This window comes from Dipodomys ordii, unplaced genomic scaffold, assembly GCF_000151885.1.
Source record: "Dipodomys ordii isolate 6190 unplaced genomic scaffold, Dord_2.0 Scaffold25, whole genome shotgun sequence".
Classification (NCBI taxonomy): Eukaryota; Metazoa; Chordata; class Mammalia; order Rodentia; family Heteromyidae; genus Dipodomys; species Dipodomys ordii.
Window position 1 is genome coordinate 21166117 of NW_012267241.1, and position 24905 is coordinate 21191021.

Genomic DNA, 24905 nt, shown 5'->3' on the forward strand with positions numbered 1-24905 from the left:
TGTGTGTGTGTGTGTGTGTGTGTGTGTGTGGTTAATTGGAGATGAAAGTCTCACAGACTTTCCTGGCTGGGCTGGCTTAAAACCATGATCAGATCTCAGCGTCCTGAATCACACAGATTACAGATGGGAGTCACCAACACTCAGCAATTCACACTCAGCAAGTATTAAATGAAGTAAATTCACATGCAGTGCCATAATTGCATATATACTGATACATGTTAATAGCTTAGCTTTAGCTTTACAGTAAATTTTTTATGAAAACTCCACTATAGGTAAAAATAATTTGTGGAAATTTGGGAGGAAAGTAAAATAAAAATACTTAGTTTTAAATATTCTTTGATTTTCTGTTGTTATAGTCTCACCTAAACCCCAAGTTATTTACTTATTTATTTATTTTAGTGCTGTTACTGGATCTTGAACTCTGGGCCTGGACTCTGTCCTTGAGCTCCTTTTGCTCAAGGCTAGTACTCTACTACTTGAGCCATAGTGCGGCTTCTGGCTTTTTCTATTATTAATTGGAAATAAAAAAAAAATCTCATGGGCTTTCCTGGTCTGGCTGGCTTCAAACTAGGATCCTCAGATCTTAGCTTTCTAAGTAGCTAGGATTATAGGCATGAGCCACTGGTGCCCAGACAATTCCAGCTTTTTGCTGGTTAATTGGATGGAAGAGTCTCATGGACTAGCTTCAAACCATGATTCTCAGGTTTCTGGTTACAGACATGAACCAAACTCAACATTCTTAGATTAGTGGGATAGCCCTAGCTCCTTGCCAGTATATATCTCTTATATCATATATTCAGTATCATTTTCTTAACTTTAGTGCTTTATGTTGTGTGGTTTTAGTCTTAGTTGTTTACTTAGTCCATTTCTCACTATTCCACAAAGCAGGTGGAATTTCTTGCTTTTTTGTAATACTTCATTTGTCTTTTTTACCCTTGTTTTTTCTATTTCTAGAAATGACTTTCCATGTCTGGCTCACCACTTTTCTCATCTTTATGGCATATAACATAAAGCAGTGTTACACTGCTATTTTTGTTTTTGAACTCTTCTGGTACTTATCTGTCTCATGCAGCTTAAAACACAATCATAGCTATCTTGTATGAGTCTATTTTGTGCATTAATCTTATCTCTCTAGTAAGAATTGCCTTGAAGTCTGAACATACCGGATATTATTAATGCTTGTTGATTGTTGTAAATGATTTTCCTCCGTACCCACATTCCCCCAGCTGTCCCTCTCTCCCCCTCATCATCCCTCCAACCCCTTCTCCCTCTGAATTAATTAGGAGTCTTCCATTTGTAAGTGATTAAAAAAAAACAAGTTGATTTTGTTATACATTTTTTTTGGGGGGGGGGTCTGGTCGTGGGGCCTGAACTCTGGGCCTGGGCGCTGTCCCTCAGCTCTTCAGCTCAAGGCTAGCGCTCTACCACTTGAGCCACAGCGCCACTTCCAGCTTTTTTTTCTTTTTGCTTATATGGTGCTGAGGAATCGAACCCAGGGCCTCAGGCATGCAAGGCAAGCGCTGTACCACTGAGCCACCTTCCCAGCCCCACAGCTTGATTTTGTATGCACAAAGAAGTTATAGGTACCGGAAAAGCTGATCTCAAAAAGAAAAGATTTAGTTGAACTTCAGTGAGAATGGGAACTACGCTTCAAATGCAAGCGATTTCTATATTCTTTTATTTATTCTTCTTTCTTTTTTGTGCCTGTACTGGGACTTGCACTTGAGGTCTTCTCACTCTTGTTCAGCTTTTTCACTTAAGGCTGATGCTCTACCACTTGAACCATGCTTCCAGAAGGACTTTACAGTCCTTCTTGCTATTATCTTTCATTCTTTTCCTCTTGTAGGCTGGTTTTAGTCATATGTGGTATGTGGTTGCCCACAGCACCAGGGCTTTATAACTAAATAGCTTCAGCTTTGACCGGTAACTTTGAATCTCAAATCTAGACTTCTGAAGGAAAAGATTCATTGGTTATAACAGAGTAAGGTACCATATTTTAGTTAATCAACTGGAATAAGGAGAATAGGATCACATGGGAACTCTGAGAATGGCCAAATAGCTTTCAGGAAAACGAGAGCCATGGAGCTGGGCAGACAATGCCATAGATGATCATTATATATTGTTTTTCCCTCATTGTCTTTTATTTGATCTTAGATAAATTACTTAAACTTTACTAAACTAGTTTTCTAAGTCTGTAAAACTGAATTTTATATAGGGTGGTGAAGAAGATTCCATACATTTTCCATGTTATTTCAAGGCACTGTTTGAAACTTCTCAAACAGTAGTGCAACCTGATTGATGAAAAGTGGCTACCTCTTGGTACCTTTTTACCATTGTGTCCCCATATTCATCCAGCCGGGCCACAAAGGATTGTCGTTTGTTGGAGCTTATCTTGCATGAGGGTTTAGTGTGCTCTTGTTTGTCTATGGTCTCAGAGAAGACAGACATTGAATTCATTTTCCTGCTTGGGAGTGTAGATTCCAAAACCAGTGAAGAGAGCCCCAGCAGAGAGCCATTTTACAGATGAACCCAGTGATGAAGTTTCAAGTAGATATTACCTTGGATGTAGACATAACCAACGACCATCTTACTGTTTCTGATGACATGAGGAGAGGTCCTTTGTGGATATTTCAAACAGAATTGAAAGGAATGTGCTGAGACTCCACTACTAAATTTGTGTCCTGGATTTACTTCCAGCTGCCATTACTAGGAGGTAGATGTGGGAACAAACAAAGAATGAGATGGGGGTTTTTATAGAGAATCAGTTAACTCAAAGAACTATTTTACTCTGCAGCGTGCAGCTTCTGAATGCTGGGTTTTAGAAATGGATCTCTTTTCTGCCATTACTAGCTTTTGAAGGTTTTCTAGATGAATTCTCCATTATATTGAGCAGGAATTTTTCTCAAGTGGTTGTTGGGATTGTTTCTTTTTATGATACTAATGATGAATACCATATTTTCATTCAGTATGTCTTTGTCTGTCTGTCTGTTTCTCTCTCTCCATCCATCCATCCATCCATCCATCCATCCATCCATCCATCTATCTATTACTGGCTGGTTCTGAGGCTGGAACTCCTTACGGTTTAGGCAGTTCCTATACTTTTTTTGCTCAGTTAGTGTTCTGCCATTTAAGCCATGCTCCACTTCTACTTTTTGGTGGTTGATTGGAGATAGTCTCATGGACTTTCCTGTTTGGGCTGACTTTAAATCTTAAAAGAAAGCTCAGGAACAGCACTCAGGCCCTGAGTTCAAGCCCCAGGACTGGGACACATGCATACACACAACATACATAGTTCATTGGTGCGGTTTCAGTCTTTGTGTTGCATCTAACCTTTAGGAAATTGCTTGGCCAGGAACTGGTGGTGGCTCATGCCTGTAATTTTAGCTACTCAAGAAGCTGAGATCTGAGGATAGAAGTTCAAAGGCAGCCTGGGTGAGAATGTTCGTGAGACTCTTTTCTCCAATTAAGCACCAAAATGGAGGAAGTGGTAGGGTGCTCAAGTGGTAGGGTGCTAGCCTTGAATGAAAAAGCTAAGGAAAGCACCCAGACCCTGAGTTTAAGCCCTAGGACTGGTGTGCATGTGCACGTGTTTGTGTGCACATGCACACACACACACACACAAACACACACATACATACTGTTTATCAAGTTTGACATAGTAGGGAAGAATTTCCAAAATTACTATCTGAAAGAGACCTAGGCTAGCCTAGACTACAATCCTATTTATACTTCCTATGCAGTTGGGATGACAGGCATGAGCCACCATGCTCAATGTTTATTGATTTAGATGGAGGTATTCCAGACTTTATGCCTTGACTGGCATTGAGGTTAAATCTTCCCATCTCTTTCCAAGGGTTATAGGCATGATCTTTCCTACCAATGAAAGGAATTTCTTTTGCATTCTACCGTGGTCTGTTTGTACTGCTGTAATGGAATAGAGATGGTTTTTATTTTTTGATTGTACTTGTATCTTGTACTTGACTAGCAACCAGATTTGAGCCAGTCCTCTTATTTGTATTTGAAATAATTTACTTCTTAGCTTCAGAATTTCTGTTTAGCTTCTTTTATAATTTCTTAATTCTTCCTCTTTGTTGATAATTCTGATGATGTTCACTTGAAGTTTTCCTATTTCCCTAAGGAATTTTCTTTAGAACTTGGTATAGTTAAAGAGTTTTGGGCTCAGTGCTGGTGGCTCACACCTGTAATTCTAGCTACTCAGTGCTGAGATCTGAGGATCGTACTTGAAAGTCAGCCTGGGCAGAAAAATCTCTGAGACTCTTATCTCCATTTAACTGCCAGAAAACTGGAAGTGGAGCTGTGGCTCAAAGCTGTGGAAGTGCTAGCCTCCAGCTAAAGAACTCAGAAACAGCACTCAGGCCCTGAGTTCAAACCCTACAATGAATTTTAATAAATTCACTTACTTATTTTGAAGATACTGTGGTAACTCAGGGTCTTGCACTTGTAAGGCCAGCATTCTGCCACTTTGGCAATGCCCCAATCCTCTTTTGCATTATTTTTTTCAGCTGCCATCCTGTTTATTTATGCCTCCCACATAACAGGGATGACAGATATTTACCAACATATCCAGCTTTTTTATTGATTGAGATAGAGATCTCAAGAACTTTTTCCTAGGCTATCCTTGAACTGTAGTAATTTTTCTGATACCAGGCCCTAACTAGCTAGGGTTACAGCTGTGACCTATTGCACCTGTCTTGCTTTTTCTTTTCTTTTTCTCCCTCCTTCCCTCTTTCCCTCCCTTCTTCCTTCCTTCTTTCCTCCCTCCCTTCCTCCTTCCTCTTTCTTTCTTTCTTTCTTTCTTTCTTTCTTTCTTTCTTTCTTTCTTTCTTTCTCTTTCTCTCTCTCCCTTTCTCCCTTTCTTCTTTCTTACATAGGGTCTCATTATATAGCTCAATCTGGCTTGGAATTGCCTATGTAAACTAAGCTTGTTTCAAAGCCAGAATTCTGCCTCAGCTCCCCAAATTGCAGGATTAGGGCTAAATGTCATCATTCCCAACTAATTGCAATTTAAGATAATGTCTTTGTTTGGTTAAGTCCAATGTCTATGCTTCCTTTGGGATGTTTTTTGTTCATTCAGTTTCTCTTTAGTCATGCTTTTCTGTTTCTTTATATATCTTGTGATTTAAAAAAATGGAAAACTAGCCTTTCAACTATAATGTTAACTTTGGAAATAGGATTCTCTCTATATTTTTGTGTGTGTCATAGGGGCAATAGTAGTCCATTTGTTTTGAGAGTGTTTGAATTATTTTGTGAACTTTTTTTGTTGTTGTTGTTTGGTCATGGGACTTGAACTCTAGGCCTGGGCATTGTCTCTGAGCTCTTCAGCTCCAAGCTAGCGCTCAACACTTGAGCTACAGAGCCACTTCCAGTTTTCTGGTAGCTACTGGAGATAAAAGTCTCACAGACTTTTCTGCCCAGGCTGGCTTTGAACTGCAATCCTCAGATGTCAGCCTCCTGAGAGCTAGGATTACAGGCATGAGCCATCGGCACCTGTCTTACTTTGTGAGCTATTATTACATTATATAGTGTTCTATACTGACTTTATATTGAAAATATCATTATCAAAGTAAAACCTTTGGTATTTCATCCCTATTCCAGATGAATAACTTCATTTGTACACAAATTAAAGACATAAAAGTAAGTTATTATAAAATTATCTTATGTTTCAACAGTAATTTAAATGATTTTCCCCAAATGATGTTGCTTGTATAATATGATAATGTTTTAATGTAAATTAGAGATAAAAATATATATAAGCACTTCTCATAGGTAAGCAGCATTCCACATATTTTATTAAATTTGTGTATTCTACCAAAAATGTAAATTATTTTGTGAACAGTTCCATGTTGGTGGTAAATATTGAAATATCCTTCTAGCTTTTATTCTAGCTTCCATTCAGCTAGTGTTTGGGTAGATTTCCTATTTGAGATGCACAAACACATTGAAAAAACATAAAAGAGGGTTGGGGCATGGCTCAAGTGGTAGAGCTGTTCTATTTGCTGCTTACCAAGCACAGTGCCCTGAGTTCAAATCGTAATACCTCCAGAATTAAAGGGTGAAGGGGAGGAAAGGAAGAGGGAAGGAGGGATAGAAAAAAAGGGAGGGAGAGAGAGCAAGAAGGAGAGCAGATGAGCACATAAGCACACTCTTATTTTTCTGTCTTAGCATATTTGCTTTGTACTGGGGTGATCCTTACTACTTAGCTTGACTTCCTCTTAAGTTTCACGATCACCCTGAAGAAAGAGATTGAAGCTTTTTTTTTTATTAAAATACTTTTTTTTTGGTTTGGGTATGTGTATGGCTTTCTAAATTCCCTTGCATGCATGGCTGCTTTTTGAGTGAGTATATATTCCAAAGCATTTTCTCCACCTTCTTTGGGCCTTGATGGCCTATTATAGATGTTGTATTTTCACATCTCCTATTTCCTACCTCTATAATCAGTGGGGTTTGTAGTAACCTTCATTGTAGCTTTTTGAGCAGTGTGTGCCGCTTTCCTGCCTGTATTCTGAGCCATGTGAAATCCCTTAGTATATCCCAGAGAGGTAAAAAATATGACATTATCATTTTACTCTATTCCTTTGAGCTCAAGGTATGGATAGGGAATGAAAGTCATTCTGCTTGCTGCTCCAGGGTAAGACAGGCTTAGTTCAGGGATGGAGTGGGACAAAGCAAGTAAACTGCCACAAAACTTTTCTGCCATTTTGAAGATTACTTTTACTTGATTGTACTTTGTTTGTTTGCCCTAAATATAGTTTTCCAGAGCATCTACAAAATTGTTTCAGATACCTTCTGGTTTTTTTTTTTTCATGTTTCTTTTTTTTTTGTTTTTTGACTTTTGGGTTTTTTTTTTTGGTTGGTTGTAGGACTTGACCTCTAGGCCTGGGTGCTGTCCCTGAGCTCTTCAGCTCAAGGCAAGTACTCTACCATTTGAGTCAAAGCACCACTTCCAGTTTTCTGGGGATTGATTGGAGATAAAAACCTCATGGATTTTCCTGCCCAGGCTGGCTTTGAACCTCGATCCTCAGATCTCAGCCTCCTGATTAGCTAGGATTATAGGCATGAGCCACCAGCGCCTGGCTTTCTTGTTGTTTAAATATGTTTGTATGGAAGGATAACTTGTAGTTCCTAGACAATACCAGTTTGCTGCCATCAGTGGCTTAAAAAAAATGGTGTGGGCTGGGAATGTGGCTTAGTGGTAGAATGCTTTCCTAGCATCCATGAAGCCCTGGGTTTGATTCCTTAGTATCACATAAACAGAAAAAGCCAGAAGTGGCACTGTGGCTCAAGTGGTAGAGTGCTGAGCAAAAGCTCAGGGACAGTGCTCAGGTCCTAAGTTCAAGCCCCAGGACTCACAGGAAACAAAAAAAAAAAACATGATGAAGTTGGAATAATGGCCCTCATCTTATAATTCAGATATTTTGGGAGACTAAGACAGTAGGATCATGAGTTTGAGACTAGCTTATCCTACATAACAAAATCCTGTTTTCAAAACACAAACCCACAAAGGAAGCAAAAATAAAAAACGGTAGTATATGTAACATAAAATCACTCTTTTAGCTATTTCTTAAAAGCATGTGGTTTAGTGGCATTAAATCATTTATATTTTGTAAATTACAGCAGTGTCATTTTTATTATAAATTATTTGGCCTTTACATTTTTATTCTGCTGATCCTTCATGTTGCCTTTCACCTGCTCTTGGAGTTACCTCAACTTACCTGATGCTCTTCTGCCTTTTCCCCCTCCCTCTGTCCTGTATCCACTTTGTACATTTTTGTCCTGAGCCCTCAGTATGCACCTAGGATTCTGTTTTATATTCTTTAATATTATGTTTGTTCTCCTCGGATATTGGCATCTGTTCTCAGGGATGAAGTGTACTCTCATGACTCCCAAATGTATGTGGCAGTCCCAGTCTCTCTGTTAAGTCAAACTCATGTTTTCAGCTGCCATCTCTTTAGTTATTAAAATGATATTCTTTGGGGACCTCAAATTTGGTGTGTCTAAAATATTACATGTTGTCCATTTAATATTCTGTCATAGTTAATGAAGTTACTACTCATGAATTAGAAGATGTAATACAATTCTACGATCATATAGTTAACCCTTCCTGCCCATCTGTATTCATCAGGTTCTTTCCCCGTTCTTTCCCCTTCTAATGCTTCATTCTCACCTCCTAGTCTAGTTCTCACCCCTCCCTCTCCCCCCCCCCCCACCGGCCTGGTCCTATGGCTTAAACTCTCACCCCTATGCTCTGTACCCAAGCTTCTTTTGCTCAAGGCTAGTCTCATGGACTTTCCTACCCGGGCTGGCTTTAAATTGTGATTTTCAGATTTCAGCCTCCTGAGTAGCTAAGATTATAGGTGTGAGCCACTAGCACCCTGGTAGTTGAGTCTTTTGTCTTCTGTGCTTATACCATGACAACATCCTCCTATTACTCCTCTTCCACCGGTCTCTTCTGTTTCTAATTCATCATCTTTTTTTTATTGCCCACTATACTGAAATAAAAACCATTCATGTCCCTCTTCTGCCCTCCAAATTCCCTTGGTTTCAAATTTATATTAGAAGATGAATATCCAAATTCTTAGCCTGGTATTTAATACTTTTAACATTCTCTAGTCCATCTTCACAACGTATGTCTCCCAAACTAACCAATTTTCACTCTTCTGAATCCAAAGCATTCTATTCTCATTCCTTACCTTGCTTTCACTTACTATTCCTTTGCCCTGCCTGCATTTCATACCTTCTAAATTCTGTGCTTTATAAAGTTCACCTGAAATTTATCTCTTCTGTGAAGCCTCAAAGAACTTAATCCTTTCTGTTAATATGGAACCTACTTAAAATACTTGATGTCTTGTGGTACTTTTTGTCTGAGACCAAGACTCAAACTTAGTATCTGATGTTTTTGCTCATTGGCTGCACTCTTACCACCCTAGCCATGCCTCCACCCTCTACATTTTTTTTACCTACTGAGCTCCCTGGGAAAGGAAGAGTTGGGCTTATTGTTTTGTTTCCCTACAGAGGAGACTGATTTATAAGTAAATAATTACAATATAGCCCTTAAGTACAGTAATTCCTGTGATAAGTATCACAAAAGAGGTCATTATTAAGATTATGTCAAGTTGTTGAGGAAAGTAGCACAGGTAAAGATATTTGAGGCAGTTTGAATATGAGTTCACAATCCAGACTAGAGTAGGTGCAAAGTTAGTAAGACAGTGAGCTTATTTGGGAAATAAGCTGGTAACATACTGTGGCTTAAGCTAAATCATAAACATGTAAAGAAAATGAGGACAGAAAGATATAGTTAGAGACTAGTGGGAAGACTCATTGTTTTGAGCCATTTGGAATACTTTATAATAGTACTTTGTAATTGTACTGTAGAATTTCTTCTTTACCTAGCAAAAGGATTTATTTAAAAGATTCTACATGTCCCAAATGTACTTTTTAAAAATAGTATTGTCACTGAAGTTTGTCAGTATTTTATGACAGTGAGTAATCTATTTTAGCATTACTTTGGTTTTTATAAGTCATAATGGATTTCAGGGGAATAGTTTCCAAAAGCATTATCTGTTAGAGTTAGAATAATAACTATTTAGATTTTACCTAAAAATTTTTTTTAAATACCTAAAAATGTTTCTTTTTCTTTTTTTTCTTTTTTTGTGGGTCGTGGGGCCTGACCCCTGGGCCTGGGCACTGTCCCTCAGCTCTTCAGCTCAAGGCTAGCGCTGTACCACTTGAGCCACAGTACCACTTCTGGCTTTTTCTGTTTATATGTTGCTGAGGAATCAAATCCAGGGCCTCATGCATGCAAGGCAAGCACTCTACCACTGAGCCACCTTCCCAGCTCAAAAAAGTGAATGTTTCTTATGTGAACATAGTGTTCCAAATCAACTGCCTTTATAAGCCTTGTGATAAATATATTATTGCAAAGAAATTTAAACCCACAGTGTTTTTACACAGGACTCTATTTTGTGGTTTAGAACTATCTAGAAAACTGCTACAATGTTCAGTTGAATAATTCTTTTCTTTCTGCTTCCATTCTGTTGTTAGATAATATAGTGCTTTTCAGGAAATGTGAACTGTTCATACCTTAGATTCTTGTAGATTCTTTATACTTGAAATTGCTTGTGCCTCCTTTGTCGTGTGAGTGTATGTGTGTGTGTGCATGGAAATGTCTCTCTCTTTCTTCCTCTCTCTCTCCCTCTCTCTCTCTCTATATATATTTGAACATGTTTCTTCTATATGACTAGGTAGGCATCAGGGGCTCATGCCTATAGTCCCAGCTACTTTGGAGGCTGAAATCTGAGAATTGCTGTTTGAAACCAGCCCGTGCAGGAAAATCCATGAGATTCTTTTTATTATTATTATTAATTTAATTTTTTTGTGAACATACTGTACAGAGGGGTTACAATTACATGAGCAGGATAATGCGTACATTTCTTATCAAGCATTGCAGCCTCCTCCTTTGTTTACCCTTCACATCCCTTCCCAGCCTCTCCCCCCAACCCTCCCCCCCCAATCCATGAGATTCTTAATCTCCTATTCACCACTGACCTTCCCTACCTCCCCCCCACCAAAAAATAAAAGCCGGAAATGGAGCTGTGGCTCAAGAGGTGAGTGCCAGCTTTGAGTTACAAAGCTAAGAGACAGCACCCAGTTCCTGAGAGCAAGCCCCAGGACTGTCATAATGTGGATGGATGGATGAATGGATAGATAGACAGACATACAGATAGATAGATAGATAGATAGATAGATAGATAGATAGATAGATAGATAGATAGATAGACAGACAGACATAAAATGTAACTGTTCTAACTGCTCTACTATCACTATAGCAAAGAATTAGCCATTAGTAGCAAAGGATTTACTGTAATTCTTTGTTTTTGTTTTTTTGGTCGTGGGGCTTGAACTCTGGGTGTGGGCGCTGTCCCTGCACTCTTCAGCTCAAGGTGAGCACTCTGCCACTTAGCCAAAGCCTCACAGACTTTCCTGCCCTTTCCTTCCTGGGCTGGCTTTGAGCCTTGATGCTCAGATCTCAGCCTCCTGAGTAGGATTACAGGTGTGAGCCACCAGTGCCCAGCTTTGTAATTCTTTAGCATTTATTGGCCCCTCATATTCTCTTCTTTACTTTATTAAATTAATACTTAATCTAAAGGATGAACATATTGAAAGTAGAGGGTGGCTTTGTTTCATGCCTAAATCATAAAATTTCATGAGGGAGCATTAGGACTATATGTTTTGGCTGTCATTGTGGTGAATTGGCATTGCACATGCAGGAATGTTAATTCCTATTAAAGACCCACATCTTTTTATTAGAATATGAACGTTGGGAAATGTAGAAGTCTTATTCTTGATTATTTTATAGAACTTGGGTGTATTTAGTAAAAGTCAGGATTCCTTGCCCCTTGCTCACTATGTAACCCTGCTCTCCCACCCTAGAGTATCAATTAGCCTTAGTTGATAGGTGTATTAGGTTATTCATGGAAGAATACTCTTAATGACTTTATTTCTCTAATAAAAAAGCATATGATTTTTCCTTATTGGTGATGCTGAAAAGCATAAACTTCTATGCTGCTATAAAATTAAAACATATGAAGCAGTCGGACACCGGTAACTCATGCCTGTAATCCAACCTACTCAGGAGGCTGATCGTGGTTCAAAGACAGCCTGGGCAGGAAAGTCCATGAAACTCTTATCTCCAATAAACCACCAGAAAACTGGAAGTGATGCTTTAGCTAAGTGGCAGAGTGCACCCCTTAAGCTGAAAAGCTGAGGGACAGTGCCCAAGCCCAGAGTTCAAGCCCCACAACTGACAAAAAACAAACAAAAACCCAAGTAAAGAAAAAAACATATAAAGCAAAGGAGGGGTAACAAAAAGAAATGTACTCCTTTTCTTTTCTTTTTCTTTTTTTTTTTTTTTGGTAAAATGTACTCCTTTCCTTTCTTTTTCTTTTTCTTTTTTTTTTTTGGTCGGTTGTGGGGCTTGAACTCTGGGCCTTGGCACTGTCCCTGAGCTCTTCAGCTCAAGGTGAGCACTCTACCACTTGAGTCACAGCACCACTTCCAGCTTTCTGGTGGTTAATTGGAGATAAGAGTCTCCAAAATCCTGCTTGAGCTGGATTTTGAGCTTTGATCCTCAGATCTCAGCCTTCTGAGTAGGTAGGATTACAGGTGTGAGCCACCAGCACCTTGGCAAGAAATGTGCTCTTCCTGACTTACATAACTGTAACCCCTCTGTACATCACCTTTATAATAACAATTTAAAAATTTTTTAAAATAAAACATACAGTGACAGGCTCAAACATCTAGTGACCATGTGCAATTAGTGGAGATAGCTAGTTTTTAATTAACAAACACATTATCAAATACTGTGGCTAAGAATAAGGCAAATTACAGCAGTTGGTGAAATTAGCATTATGACCTAAGATTAAATGATCATTTTATGACCACTTGACTAAATGCCTGTTTTCTTCTTAAATCATTGTTGCCAATAAGTAGACTAATTTGTAGAGGTTTCAGATGTTAGTTTACAGAGGAAGAAGTGGGACTAGTAAGGGCCATTGCTTTACCTAGTTCACTTAATCTAATTCTCACAAATATCAGTTGTAGATAAATACTCTCTTCATTTTAGAATAGAGAAAACACAGGCTCAGAAAGGTATATAACGTATGCTTCCAGCAATAATATGTAAATATTCTGGGTTTTTTCTTTAAAATGTGATTGCTTTTTTTAAAAATCATGCTTAAATCTCTCCTATCTAGAATGTATTTCATTACTAAGCATGACTCAGAATTCATTCTTCAGCTGGGCACCTATGGCTCATACCTGTAAACCCAGCTAATCAAGAGACTGAGATCTGTAGGATTGCAGTTCAAAGTTAGCTTAGGCAACAACAACAAAAAAGTCTAAGAGATTCTATATTTTAAAAAAATTAGCAAAAAGGCCAGGCTAGAGGCATTTCTCTAGTGGTAGAGCAAAAGCCATGAGCCACAGGTTTTGAGTTCAAACCCCAGTACCAGTACAAAAAAATACCATTTTCTCCATAATACTGTTGAGTTATACAAACCACATTATCAAAGTGACACTTTGTAATGAAGGATTATCTGAATGTTTCATCTTTTGCTCCTGCGTATGGGAAAGAGATAGTCTTAATAGATGTCTTTCGGTGTCTACACTGATTGGTATGCCGTCATGTTACCCTGTACTTGTTTAACTAATATTTAAATATCTACATTAAAAGAGCAACAGCTTTTGTTTATCCTTTATTCCTGGTTGCCCTACAAAATGAGAGAGAGAGGGAGCCGAGAAACATAAAACCTACTGTGTTTTTTTGGTTGGATGTGTGTGTGTGTGTGTGTGTGTGTATCTGTGTGTCTGTGTCTGTCTGTCTGTCTCTTCTAGGGCTTAAACTCAGGGTATGGGTGCTGTCTGTGAGCTTTTTGCTCAAGGTTAGTGCTCTACCATTTGAGCTACAGGTCTACTTCTGGTTTTTTGGTGGGTTAATTGGAGATAAAGAGTCTCAATGACTTTCCTGCCATGCTGACTCTGAACTCTGATCCTCAGATCTCATCCTCCTGAGTAGGATCACAGGTGTGAATTGGCAGTTGGCCCAAATCCAATTTTTATAACTAAATACACATGCAACTTGAATATGTGATTATGAAGAATTTATATTAAGCCTCATGATATAAGCCTCAGAACTATTGTTTAGTTATTACCCTTGTAGTCACAGATGTAGGTTTTGGATGAATACTTGTGAAATGAAGATAAATACAGTAGAAAAGTAAAATAAAATGTAAAATTACATAATTATGAGAAAAGTACATGAATTGAAATCACTTGGAGGCAAGTCTATGGTGATTTTCCTTCTGTGTCTGTCAGATTTAGGAGTTGAAAATCTGTATAAAATAAAAAGGGTTTGTCCCAGTATTCATGTAACATTGTAAAGAGTATTAAATGAATAAGGATGTATCATAGAGTAGAAATTTAATATTGAAGTATATGCTCTTATTTATCACTCCTAAAAATGGAAAGTACTCTATTGTGATCCAAAAAACTAACTGTTCTTTTGTTTCTTTAGGATGGATTGGATGCTTTGGTTTATGATTTGGATTTTCCTGCCTTAAGAAAAAACAAAAATATTGACAACTTTTTAAGCCGATGTAAGTAATTTTTTTTCCTATGGAGGTTAATGATAGACTGCATGAGGTTACATCTTAAAGAATTCAAGCCAACTTTCTTTTTTTTTCTTTTGTTGCTTTTTGGTTATTTTATCAATAATTCCTATACTAAGAGAAAGAAACTTTAGTAGCCAGTTTGAATGCATAGTAGGAAAATCCACAAAATGTTTTTCAGAGAATGCAATAAAAGTAAATAGCTAAAGTAAATACATTTTCAAAAGTACCTATATAAGTTGGTGCTGAGGAATGGAACCCAGGGCCTCATGCATGCAAGGCAAACAGTCTACCACTGAGCCACCTTCCCAGCCCCTCTATTTTAATTTCTGAATTGAAGAAAATACAGAGAGAGAATAATATTGATAAAATTTTGGGAATTCAAATGTAACAGTAAGTAGAAATCATGAAGAAGGAAGACTTATGCTAGGAGTACAGTTATTTTGTAAAGTCTGAAAAAATTAATGTACCCTATTTAAAAAGAAATGCACATCTCTGTAGATTCAGGAAAAGGATTAAATGAAGCAATATTCAACTAGGCTCAGTGGCTCACACCCATAATCCTAGTTACTTAAATCAAGGCCAATCCAGGCAAAAAGTTCCTTAGACCTTCAGCACAATCAGTAACAGCTGAGTATGGTGTCATGTACTTGTCATTCTAGTTATGGGAAGGCTGAATAGGTAGGAAGATTGTGGTCTATGCAGTTCTGGCAAAAATACAAAAGTCCTTTATCAAAAAAATAATAAAAGCAGAAAGAACTGAGGACCTAGTTCCAGTGGTAGAGCAACTGTCTAGTAACTACAAAGCCCTGAGTTCAACACAGTGCTAACCAAAAAAGAAAAAAAAATCAAAAGACAAGTCACAGGGGCTGGAAAGGTGGCTCAGTGGTAGAGAGCTTGCCTTGCATGCCTGAGGCCCTGGGTTCGATTCTCAGCACCACATAAGCAAAAAGAAAAAAGCCAGAAGTGGCGCTGTGGCTCAAGTGGTAGAGCACTAGCCTTGAGCTGAAGAGCTGAGGGACAGTGCCCAGGCCCAGAGTTCAGGCCCCACGACCGGACCCAAAAAAAAAAAAAAAGACAAGTCACAAAATAAAAAGACATTATTAGTAAATCATGTAGATCATTTATTTGACAGATATCTAGAATTGAAAGTATGTCTTAAGAACTGAATTCAGTCTTTAAAAGGGCAAATAATTTAAATAGACATTTTTCCAAAGAAGATATATAAATGGCCAATAAACAGCACAAGAACTGTTCAACAGGGTTAGACTTCAAAATACGGCATGTAATTGTAACTCCTCTATATGGTATTTTCATAATAATAAAAAAAAGATACGGCCAAAATGCACTAAAATGATAAAAATAAAACCTGATAAGATCAAGTATTTTTGAGAATTTGGAGCTGCCAGATACTATGCTGCTGGATGCTTTATAAAAAGACACTTTGAGAAACAATTTGATGGTTTCTTACGAAGTTATTCACATACTTAACCATATGACTTAGGAATCTCTTTCAGATGTATTTATTCAAAAGAAGTGAAAACATATATCTATACAAAGATCTGTGTGGGAATGTTTTAAAAGTGCTTTAATTATAGGCACTGGAAACTGGAAGTGATTCAAGTGCCCATCAAGTGGTCAGTAGATGATAAATTCTAGTATAACCTCATAATGATATACGACTCAACAATAAAAAAGTAATAAATCACTGGTATTTATAACATACCAGTTAATCTCAAAGCATTCTGTCAAGTACAAAAAGTCATATACAAAAACCTGTTACTATATATAATTCCATTTATGGGACATTCTGGAAATGCAAAACTTTTGAGATTAAATTAGATGAGAAGTTGGCAGGGCTTTAGGTAAAATAAGTAGACATAAACACATAAAAATGAATAGAGGTATGAAGAAACTTTGGAATTCTTTACCTTCATTTGGTGATGATTTTATTAGTGTAGATATTGACTAAAACTCATCAAAATAAACATTTAAAGTGAATCATTTACTCCGTTGATTATACATTAATAAACCCAATTTTGTAAATAGTAACAATTCTAAATCAACATGTTATTTCAGAAAAAAACTTTGTTACTTTCTTTAGAGAAGCAACATATTGCTAATATAAAGTCAAAATAAGTAATACTGGGGCAAAGTTAGGCAAAAAAGCATGTTATAAATGTAAAAGCTTGACAGATGTATTTTCCCAATATAATCTTATAATTCCTGACATTATGTAATATTTCATATACAACAGTAGTTTTTCATAGGATAGTGCCGCACACTGCTAGAATTTATTTAGGTATTATCATAGAAAAGATACATTGAATTAAAAAAAAAAAGAAATGTTAACTTACGGAATACAAGAGAGAGCCTAGGCCTGGTGATATACTACTACTCAGTGTTAGAATACTTGCCTAGCTTCATGAGGCTGTGGATTCAGTCCTCAGCAGCAGGAGAATATAGTCTAAGAATAAACACCTACACATATTGTAAACTAATCCTTGAAAATAATTGCTAATAACAACACTCTGGGGAAAGTAAAGTCCTTTTCATTAGTGATACTAAGAAAAGTTGGATATCCGTGTACAAAAAGATCAAAACTAGACCTCTGTCTCTTATCAGCTACATGGCTCATGCCTGTAATCCTAGTTACTCAGGAGGCTGAGATCTGGAGGGTTGAAGCTTGAGGCCAGCCTGAGGAGTAAAGTTGGCTCGACTCCATTTCTAAAATAGCTAGTAAAAAGCCAGGCTGGAGCCCTGGCTCAAGTGGTAGAACACCAGCCTAACCTCTGAGTTTAAATATAGCACTGCTGAAATAAACTGTTCATTAAAATAAAAAAGTTTCTTCTTACTGTGGTGGTACATAGTTGTAATTTCAGCAGTAAATTCAGTAATGAAGCAGAAGGATCATGAAGCTAGCCTGGGCTGTATGCCAGTTTCTAGGCTGACATTGATTGTCATAATAAGACTTCATCTCAAAAAAACCAAACATCTCCCCCCCACAAAAAAATAAAATTCTGTACAACAATGGAAATAGAGTTGAGAAACAATCTATAGAATGAGAGTAAATATTTGTATATTGAAAAATATGTAAGAATATTTGCATATCCTTATACTTAAGGAACCCAAATAATTCATTAACAAAATTGATTTGAAAAAATGGATAATACCCAGTGCCAGTGGCTGATGCCTATAATTCTAGCTACTCAGGAGGCTGAGATCTGAGGATTGTGGTTTGGATCCAGCCCAGGCAAGAAAGTCTGAGACTTAACTCCGATAAAATCAGAGAAAACCATAAGTGGTGTTGTGGTTCAAGTGGTAGAGCCCTAGCCTTTTTGTTTTGTTTTGTTTTTTGGTTGGTTGTGGGGCTTGGGCACTGTCCCTGCACTCGTCAGCGGAAGGCAAGCGCTCTACAGCTTGAGCCACAGCGCCACTTCTGAGCCCTAGGCTTGAGCACAGAGAGGCTTAGGGAATCACCCATGCCTCAAGTTCAAGCCCCAAGACTGGCAAAAAAAAAAAAAAAGTATATAGTAGATACCAGTGGCTAACATTTATTCAAGAGGCTGAAATCCAGAGGATTGCAGTTCATAGCTGCCCAGGGAGAAAAGTCCATGAGACTCCATCTACAAATTAACTAGCAAAAAACTGGAAGTGTGGCTCAAGTGGGAGAGTACCAACTGAGCAAGCAAGCTGAGTGTAAGGCCCTAACTTCAAACTCTAGTACCAACAAAAAAAAGACAACTAGACATTTTTCAAAAGAAGTCATACAAATGGTCAACCAGTATATGAAAAAATGCTCAGCATTACTCATCAAGGATGTACAAAACCATAACAGCTATGACTTCAGTTGATGATATCTAACTAAATGATTAATGCTTTTGAGGACAAGGGAGACTTCATACACTGTTGGTGGGCATGAAAATTGGTACAGGCATTATGAAACAGCATAAAATACCCTCAAAATATTTAAAATAAAAATACTGCATGATTCAGTAATCGCATTCCTGAGTATAAAACAAAAGGAAATGAAGCCACTATATTGAAGAAGCATCTGCTGCGCTAGTTACAGTGGCCAAGAAGTGGCATCAACCTAAATTAGCTGATGAATGGATTTTTTAAAATATCTATACATTTATGCACACAATGGAATAACCTTCATAATAAAAAGGATGCAATCAGCTCAAAATAAATTCTTTACCTAAAACTATCAATGCCTAACACGATACATTAGAAAGACACTGTAAGGTAAGTTTACATTTTCCTAGAAGTTGTCAATTTCAAGTATAATGTGTTCTGCTTTTCTTTTCTTTTTTTAATTTAATTTAATTTTATTTGTGAACATACTGTACAGAGGGGTTACAATTACATGGGCAGGATAATGCATACATTTCTTACCAAGCATTGCAGCCTCCTCTGTTTACCCTTCACGTCCCTTCCCAGCCTCCCCCCTCCCATGCTTTTCTTTAAGTGTAGAATCCCCCCCCCACACACGTTACAGCATTGCTGCTGAGTTGCAACCTATTACCACAAAGCTCCACAAAACATTTACACATATATATGTTCCCCCCCTCTCTATTTCTCTCTCTCTCTCCCCTCTCTCCCCTTCCCTTTCCAATGTGTCTTATAGATCGTTGCTTATATAAGCTGTACATACGTATGGGAGGTATATGGGGTGTGTTTATTTCTTGTTAGTCTGGATCTAAGCTCCTTTGAGGTATAATATATTATGTCTGCTGTCATCTTGCTTTTTTCTTTCTTATGACTATTATCGATCTTTGGTATGCATTTCTGGTGAAGGTGTATTAAAATATGTGGCATTGTTCTAATAAAAAATCACCTTTTGATTTTGTAAAAAAAAAAAAAAGGATGCAATCTTGTCATTTGTGACAGCATGGTATTGGAGTTCAGAACATTAAATGAAAGTAAGCCAGGTTGGGAAGGACATACCACATATCACACATATGTGTAAAATCTAAAAACATTACTCTCATAGAATTTGAGGCAATATAATGGTTTCCATAGACTTGACAAAGCAGGAGGATGGAAGAATGGGCAAAGACTAGTCAGTAGGCTATAAAATTAAGAAAAAATAACTTCTAATACTCTTGCATGTGGTGATTATGGATAACAATATACAGTTTGGAAAAGAGCCTGAGAAAAGAATTTTGAATATAGAATATATTCAATATAGAATATAAAGAAGTTAGTATTTGAGGAAACAAATATGCTTATCCTAATTTAAACATTACACAAAATGCATACATGTATTGAAATTTCACATGCTACCCCATGGGTGTGTGTGTGTGTGTGTGTGTGTGTGTGTGTGTGTGTGTGTGCGCGCGCGTGTGTGTGTGTGTGTGTGGGTGTGTGTGTGTGTGTGTGTGTGTGTGTGTGTGTGTGTGTGTGTGTGTGTGTGTGTGCGCGCGTGCCTTACGCTTCCCAGGCAGGTACTCTTGTCACTTCAGACACATCTCCAGGAGCTCTCACAAACTTTTTGCCTGGACTGTCCTGAACCATATCTTCCCAAGTGTCAGTGTCTCAAGTAACTAGTGTTATAGGAGTGCCTGCTATGCCCAGCTATTTATGTAGAATTTTAATGTATTCACTTAAAAAATGTAAAGAGGAAAAAAGCTTTCTCTTTAAGGAATTGAGCTTAGATTTTATTAAACTAGCAGCTATAAAATATGGCCATTTGAAATATTATTCTAAAACTTTAAGCCTAAATATCCTAGCTGCAAACTTATCTGTTGAGTGTGTGAAAACAAAGGGAAAAGAAAATCTGTGGCCATTGGACTCATTTAAGTATAAAGATTATGCTTTCTCGACTTTGGTGTTTGATACCTAGATAATGAGGACTGAAAAGAAAATGTTTATTTGCCTCACATACCTGAAAGTATGCATGGTTATCCATAAAAAAGGAAATGTACAATGTTGAGTTTTATCATAAAGTTAATAAAAATATTTAAAATTTTTAATTATCTAGTATTTTTTGACTTTTTATATGTCTTAATTTTTAGATGCCTTTTTGATTCTAAATAAATATTCACATACTTAAAATAATACCTTCTAGGTTATTGTTGTAAGCAGAATCGAGCCATCATCTGAAGTGTAGAAGTCATAAGTTTTGATTAAGACAGTCTGTTCATTTTTTGGCATATTAAATTTGAAATGTTTTCTGCCCTTTGGGGTATCATTTGGATACTTGTTGAAAGCAGTAGAATATGAATGTGTCAGGTTGAGAGATGTTGTTAGAGATAAAGATTTGGAAGATGATGTTAATATAGATGGTTGAAAAGTCCAGAGAAATGAGTATAGATTTGGGGAAAAAAACACTGTTAAAGACTAAACCTTGGGCGGGCATGGGCAATTCCCACCTGTAATCCTATACAGGAGGCTGAGATCTGAGGATCTGAAGTTCAAAACCAGCACTGGCAGGAAAGTGAGAATGTGGCTTAGTGGTAGAGTGCTTGCTTAACATGCATGAAGCTTTGGGTTAGATTTCTCAGTACCACATAAACAGAAAAGCTGGAAGTGGCACCGTGGCTCAAGTGGTAGAGTGCTAGCTTTGAGCAAAAGAAGCTCAGGGACAGTGCCCAGGCCCTGAGTTCAAGCCCCAGGACTGGCTAAAAAAAAAGAAAAAGAAAATTGAAAGTGGCACTGTGGTTCAGAGTAGTAGAGTGCTAGCCTTGAGCGAAAAAGCTCAGAGACAGCACCCAGGTCCTGAGTCCAAACCTCACCACTGACCAAAAAAAAAAAGACTAAACAAAACAAGCCATAGTATTGTTGGGAAAATGTGGTATCTGGAAGTTTAAAAATACATACTAGTAGAAATTAATAAAATTGTCAAATCTGCTGAAATATCAAGGTAAAAATTAATAATTGGTCATTGAACTTTGCAATATAGTGGTCATTCCATTTGTGTGTGTGTGTGTGTTTTGTTTGTTTTTTACCAGTCCTGGGGTGAACTCAGGGCCTGGGCACTGTCCCTGACCTTTTTTGCTCAAGGCTAGCACTTTACCACTTGAGCCATAGTGTCACTTCCGGCTTTTTCTGTGTATGTGATATTGAGGAATCGAACCCAGGGCTTCCTGCATTCTAGGCAAGCACTCTACCACTAAGCCACATTGCCAGGCCCTCATTTGTATCTTTGACAAGCAGTTTATTTTTACTTATTTTTAACTTTTTATTTGCAAATAGTTGTACAGGGAAGCTACAACTTCACATGTCCATTTATGTGTTCACAGTACATCGTAGAAAGGTAAAAACCAATCTCTACCTGAAGTGTTTATTTTTGTATGTCTTCTAGAACTGGCACTTGAGAACTACAATGGAGTTAGTGTCCTCAGCAGGTACCAGATTTTGTTGGGAGTCCTCAAACTACCATTCACAGTCCAAATCTGACCTGCCACCTGTTTTTGTATGGCTTACAAGCTAAAAGTGGCATTTATATTTTTTTGATTATTGGAGCAAAGGTCAAAAGAAGTATATAATAATTATTTCAGGGCTGGGAAGGTGGCTTAGTGGTAGAGCGCTTGCCTTGCATGCTCGAGGCCCTGGGTTCGATTCCTTAGCACCACATAAGCAGAAAAAAAGCTGGAAGTGGCGCTGTGGCTCAAGTGGTAGAGCGCTAGCCTTGAGCTGAAGAGCTGAGGGACAGCGCCCAGGCCCAGCGTTCAAGCCCACGACTGGACCCCCCCCCAAAAAAATAAAAATAAATAAACATTTCAGTGTCTATCAGTATGGTTGGGCTTTTTTTTTTTTTTAACGGTACTAGGGTTTGAATTTGGAACTGTTGTTTAGTGAGTAGGTGTGTTCTACCACTAAGCCACACACCTCCAGCTCCCTTTTCCCCTTTTGTTTTTTTTTTTTTGCACTATCTATTTTTGAGATAAGATATTGCTTCTTTCCCAGACATATGCCTAGAAAGCAAGCTACCTATTTTAGGCTTTATGTCTCAGCTGGGATGACAGGCATGCACCACAAAGGCCAGCTTCTTTTAGTTGAAATGTAGCCTTGCAGTCTTTTGCCTGGACTAGCCTTGAACCATTTTATCAATCTTAGCCTCTTATATCTTAGAATACAAGCTACAGATTGAGAAGGGGGCTTCACCAACTTTTTTCTTATGTTGGCCTCAAACTTTGATCCTTCCAGTCTCATCCTCTCAATTAGCTAGGATTGCAGACATGAGCCATCATCAGTGTCTGGTCTTTTTAAAAAAAAAAGGGGGGGGAAATAAAATTTTTTTTTAAAAGTGAAATAAGATTTTTCTGGGTACATATGTCATACACATGTATCATCTCTCATTCCTTCACTGTATTGTTAGGTATAGTGTAAATCAGTGATACAGTTAAAACTCTATTTTGAGTACCATATATATTATACTGTAATTTTATGTTTTGTGTCCAAACCATAAAGAAAACATATTTCTGAGGCTTAATGTAATGTAGACTATTTCAGTAAATTAAATTAAATCAAACTACTGTTTATTATACAGTGGCATGATAGCTGTGCTAAAAGGACACAGTACACAGTGACATCAGACTAAATAATAATCCACAATATTACAAATTCTTAGAGCAACAATTATTTAAAAAATAGAAAACTTAAAATGGAATGTCTCATTTGTGAAGCAGAATTTCTTCCCCAAAGTAGAAAAGACATGAAAACGATAGTCTTAGGTAAATTAGTTATGGTTTGTTAGTCAGGGAGAGAAATCATGTGTGATTACAGAAGCAAACAAAGAGAAAAAACTTGCTTTAGACTCAGTGATAGAACCCTGGGTTCAATCCCTGCTTGTTAAAGAAAACAGACTTTTGGCAAGAACAATTGTTGAAAGTATTGAAGACATCAACTGGCAGTTACAAAAACAAGATTTTCTTTTTAGTTGCTTATGTTTAGTTGTTCCATTTAAAATGATGTAGCCTATAATATAGAATATAGTCTTCCTCTCAGCCTTCCTTTATGATATGTGTCATGTTATAAAATTAAAGTATTTATTATTACTCCTTTAGACTATGACCTTCCTGTATTTTTTATCTTACGTGGTCCTAATTTTTAGGATATCTGCTGCAGAGTAGGCTTTCACTGAATACTTGTCTTAAATGTGTCATTGTTAATTGTTTTTTAAAAATCAAAAAAATTATTGTCAAGGTAATGTACTGAGGAGTTACAGTTATATAAGTAAGATAGTAAGTACATTTGTTATTGAACTTGTTTCCCCCTCCCTCATTTGTCTCCCATTTTCCCTCTCCCCAACCCCAATCATTGTTAATTCTTATCTCATCCTCATATGTGGTCACTCAGTAGGTTTGTCTATTTTATTAAGGTATTCTTTTTTCTGTACACATTCTCCATCTTTCTTCATGCTACTATGAAATGATCTTGGAAAAAATATTAATCCTTAATATTCTTCTTTGCTTATATATGTCTTGTCTTGGTATTTTGCTATTAATTGGTATTATATGATTCATAATTAATTATTATAGTTACAAACTGAGCATCTGTTGTGAAAAATGAATCAATGAGCAATCATTTTGTAATGTCTTAGAGTGTGCTATACTGGCTAAATGTGAATGTAGAGATTCTTCAGGTATTAAGTAGAGATGTGGAAGATTATTAATGCTAAGGGAGAGATTGCCTAATCTGAGATTGTCAGCAATCAATTATGTCAACTACAACACTATTCAGGTTAAGAAAGGCATATGCCAGTCAGTTAAAGTGGAGGTATTATTAATGGAAAGTTCTTGGCTGTCTCAGAGATTTCACCTAAGACACAGCCCCAGTTTCCTGTCTATAGAGTATGAAGATCCAGTAATATTGTGTCATCTAATATACATTTAGAAAATATCTTTTAGTATATGTACTATTTTTCTACCTCAAAGAAGGGGTGGGTCTGCTGCATTCTTATTTTGCAATGAATAACTGTTTTAAGATCGTGGGATTCAAGTGGATGTAGTCCTTAATAGTGTTTGAGAAACTGGTTAGTCTACTGGATAGACTTTACTATTTAAGTCTTTTGATTCCTTCTGGATTGGACCTTTGGTGAAATGAGTTCAGAAAATTAGAGCCATAAACACTGAGTTTGCCTGAAAGCTACCAATCAGTGGGCACTTAACTCTTGTTAACATGTAAAACAAACTAAAATTCAAGGAAATTGAACAGAAAGATCTTCTGCCTTTTAATTCTATAGTCTTTCTTGAGGTTATGTACACAAATGTGAGTTTGAATGAACATTTTAAAAGAAAGACAAGAATATTACTGCCACTTCTTCTAGGAATAGAACCCCAGTTTAATAGTTGTTTTTTTTTATTTTGTGCAACTCTGAAATGTTAAGCTTTTCCATGTAATCTCATGCCAATGTTGACCCATGTGGATTAAAATAGCCATCTTTTAATCTGTGACCAAATTAGGAATTAGAATATCTATCCAGTGGGGATTTATAAATTATTGTCGTTTGTAGCATGACAGGTTTATATAAATAATTGCAGTGATTCCCTTTGTGTATTTTAAGTTAAAATCTAGGTTCAGATAGACCAAGGTAATGATATAGGTACTGACTATTGCCAGTTGGAAAATTTATTTTTATTCTTTAGCAACATTGCTTTTATTCCACTAATGTAAATTCATGTTTGATGTGAAAATACTAGAAATGAATTACTCAACAATAATTTTTAATATAGTATTGGCTTTGTTCCTAAAACTGTAATACTATCAGGT

The 24905-nt window shown here is 37.1% G+C and overlaps 1 protein-coding gene across 1 annotated transcript in view; it reads left to right on the forward strand.

Moving 5' to 3' along the window:
• The window catches only part of Rock1 (Rho-associated, coiled-coil containing protein kinase 1), a 119430-nt gene that overhangs the window by 14184 nt on the left and 80341 nt on the right, over positions 1-24905 (forward strand). Inside the window, exon 2 of the mRNA XM_013014887.1 lies at positions 14093-14174. Coding sequence (XP_012870341.1) covers positions 14093-14174 — 82 coding nt within the window. The remainder of the gene's footprint in view (positions 1-14092; positions 14175-24905) is intronic.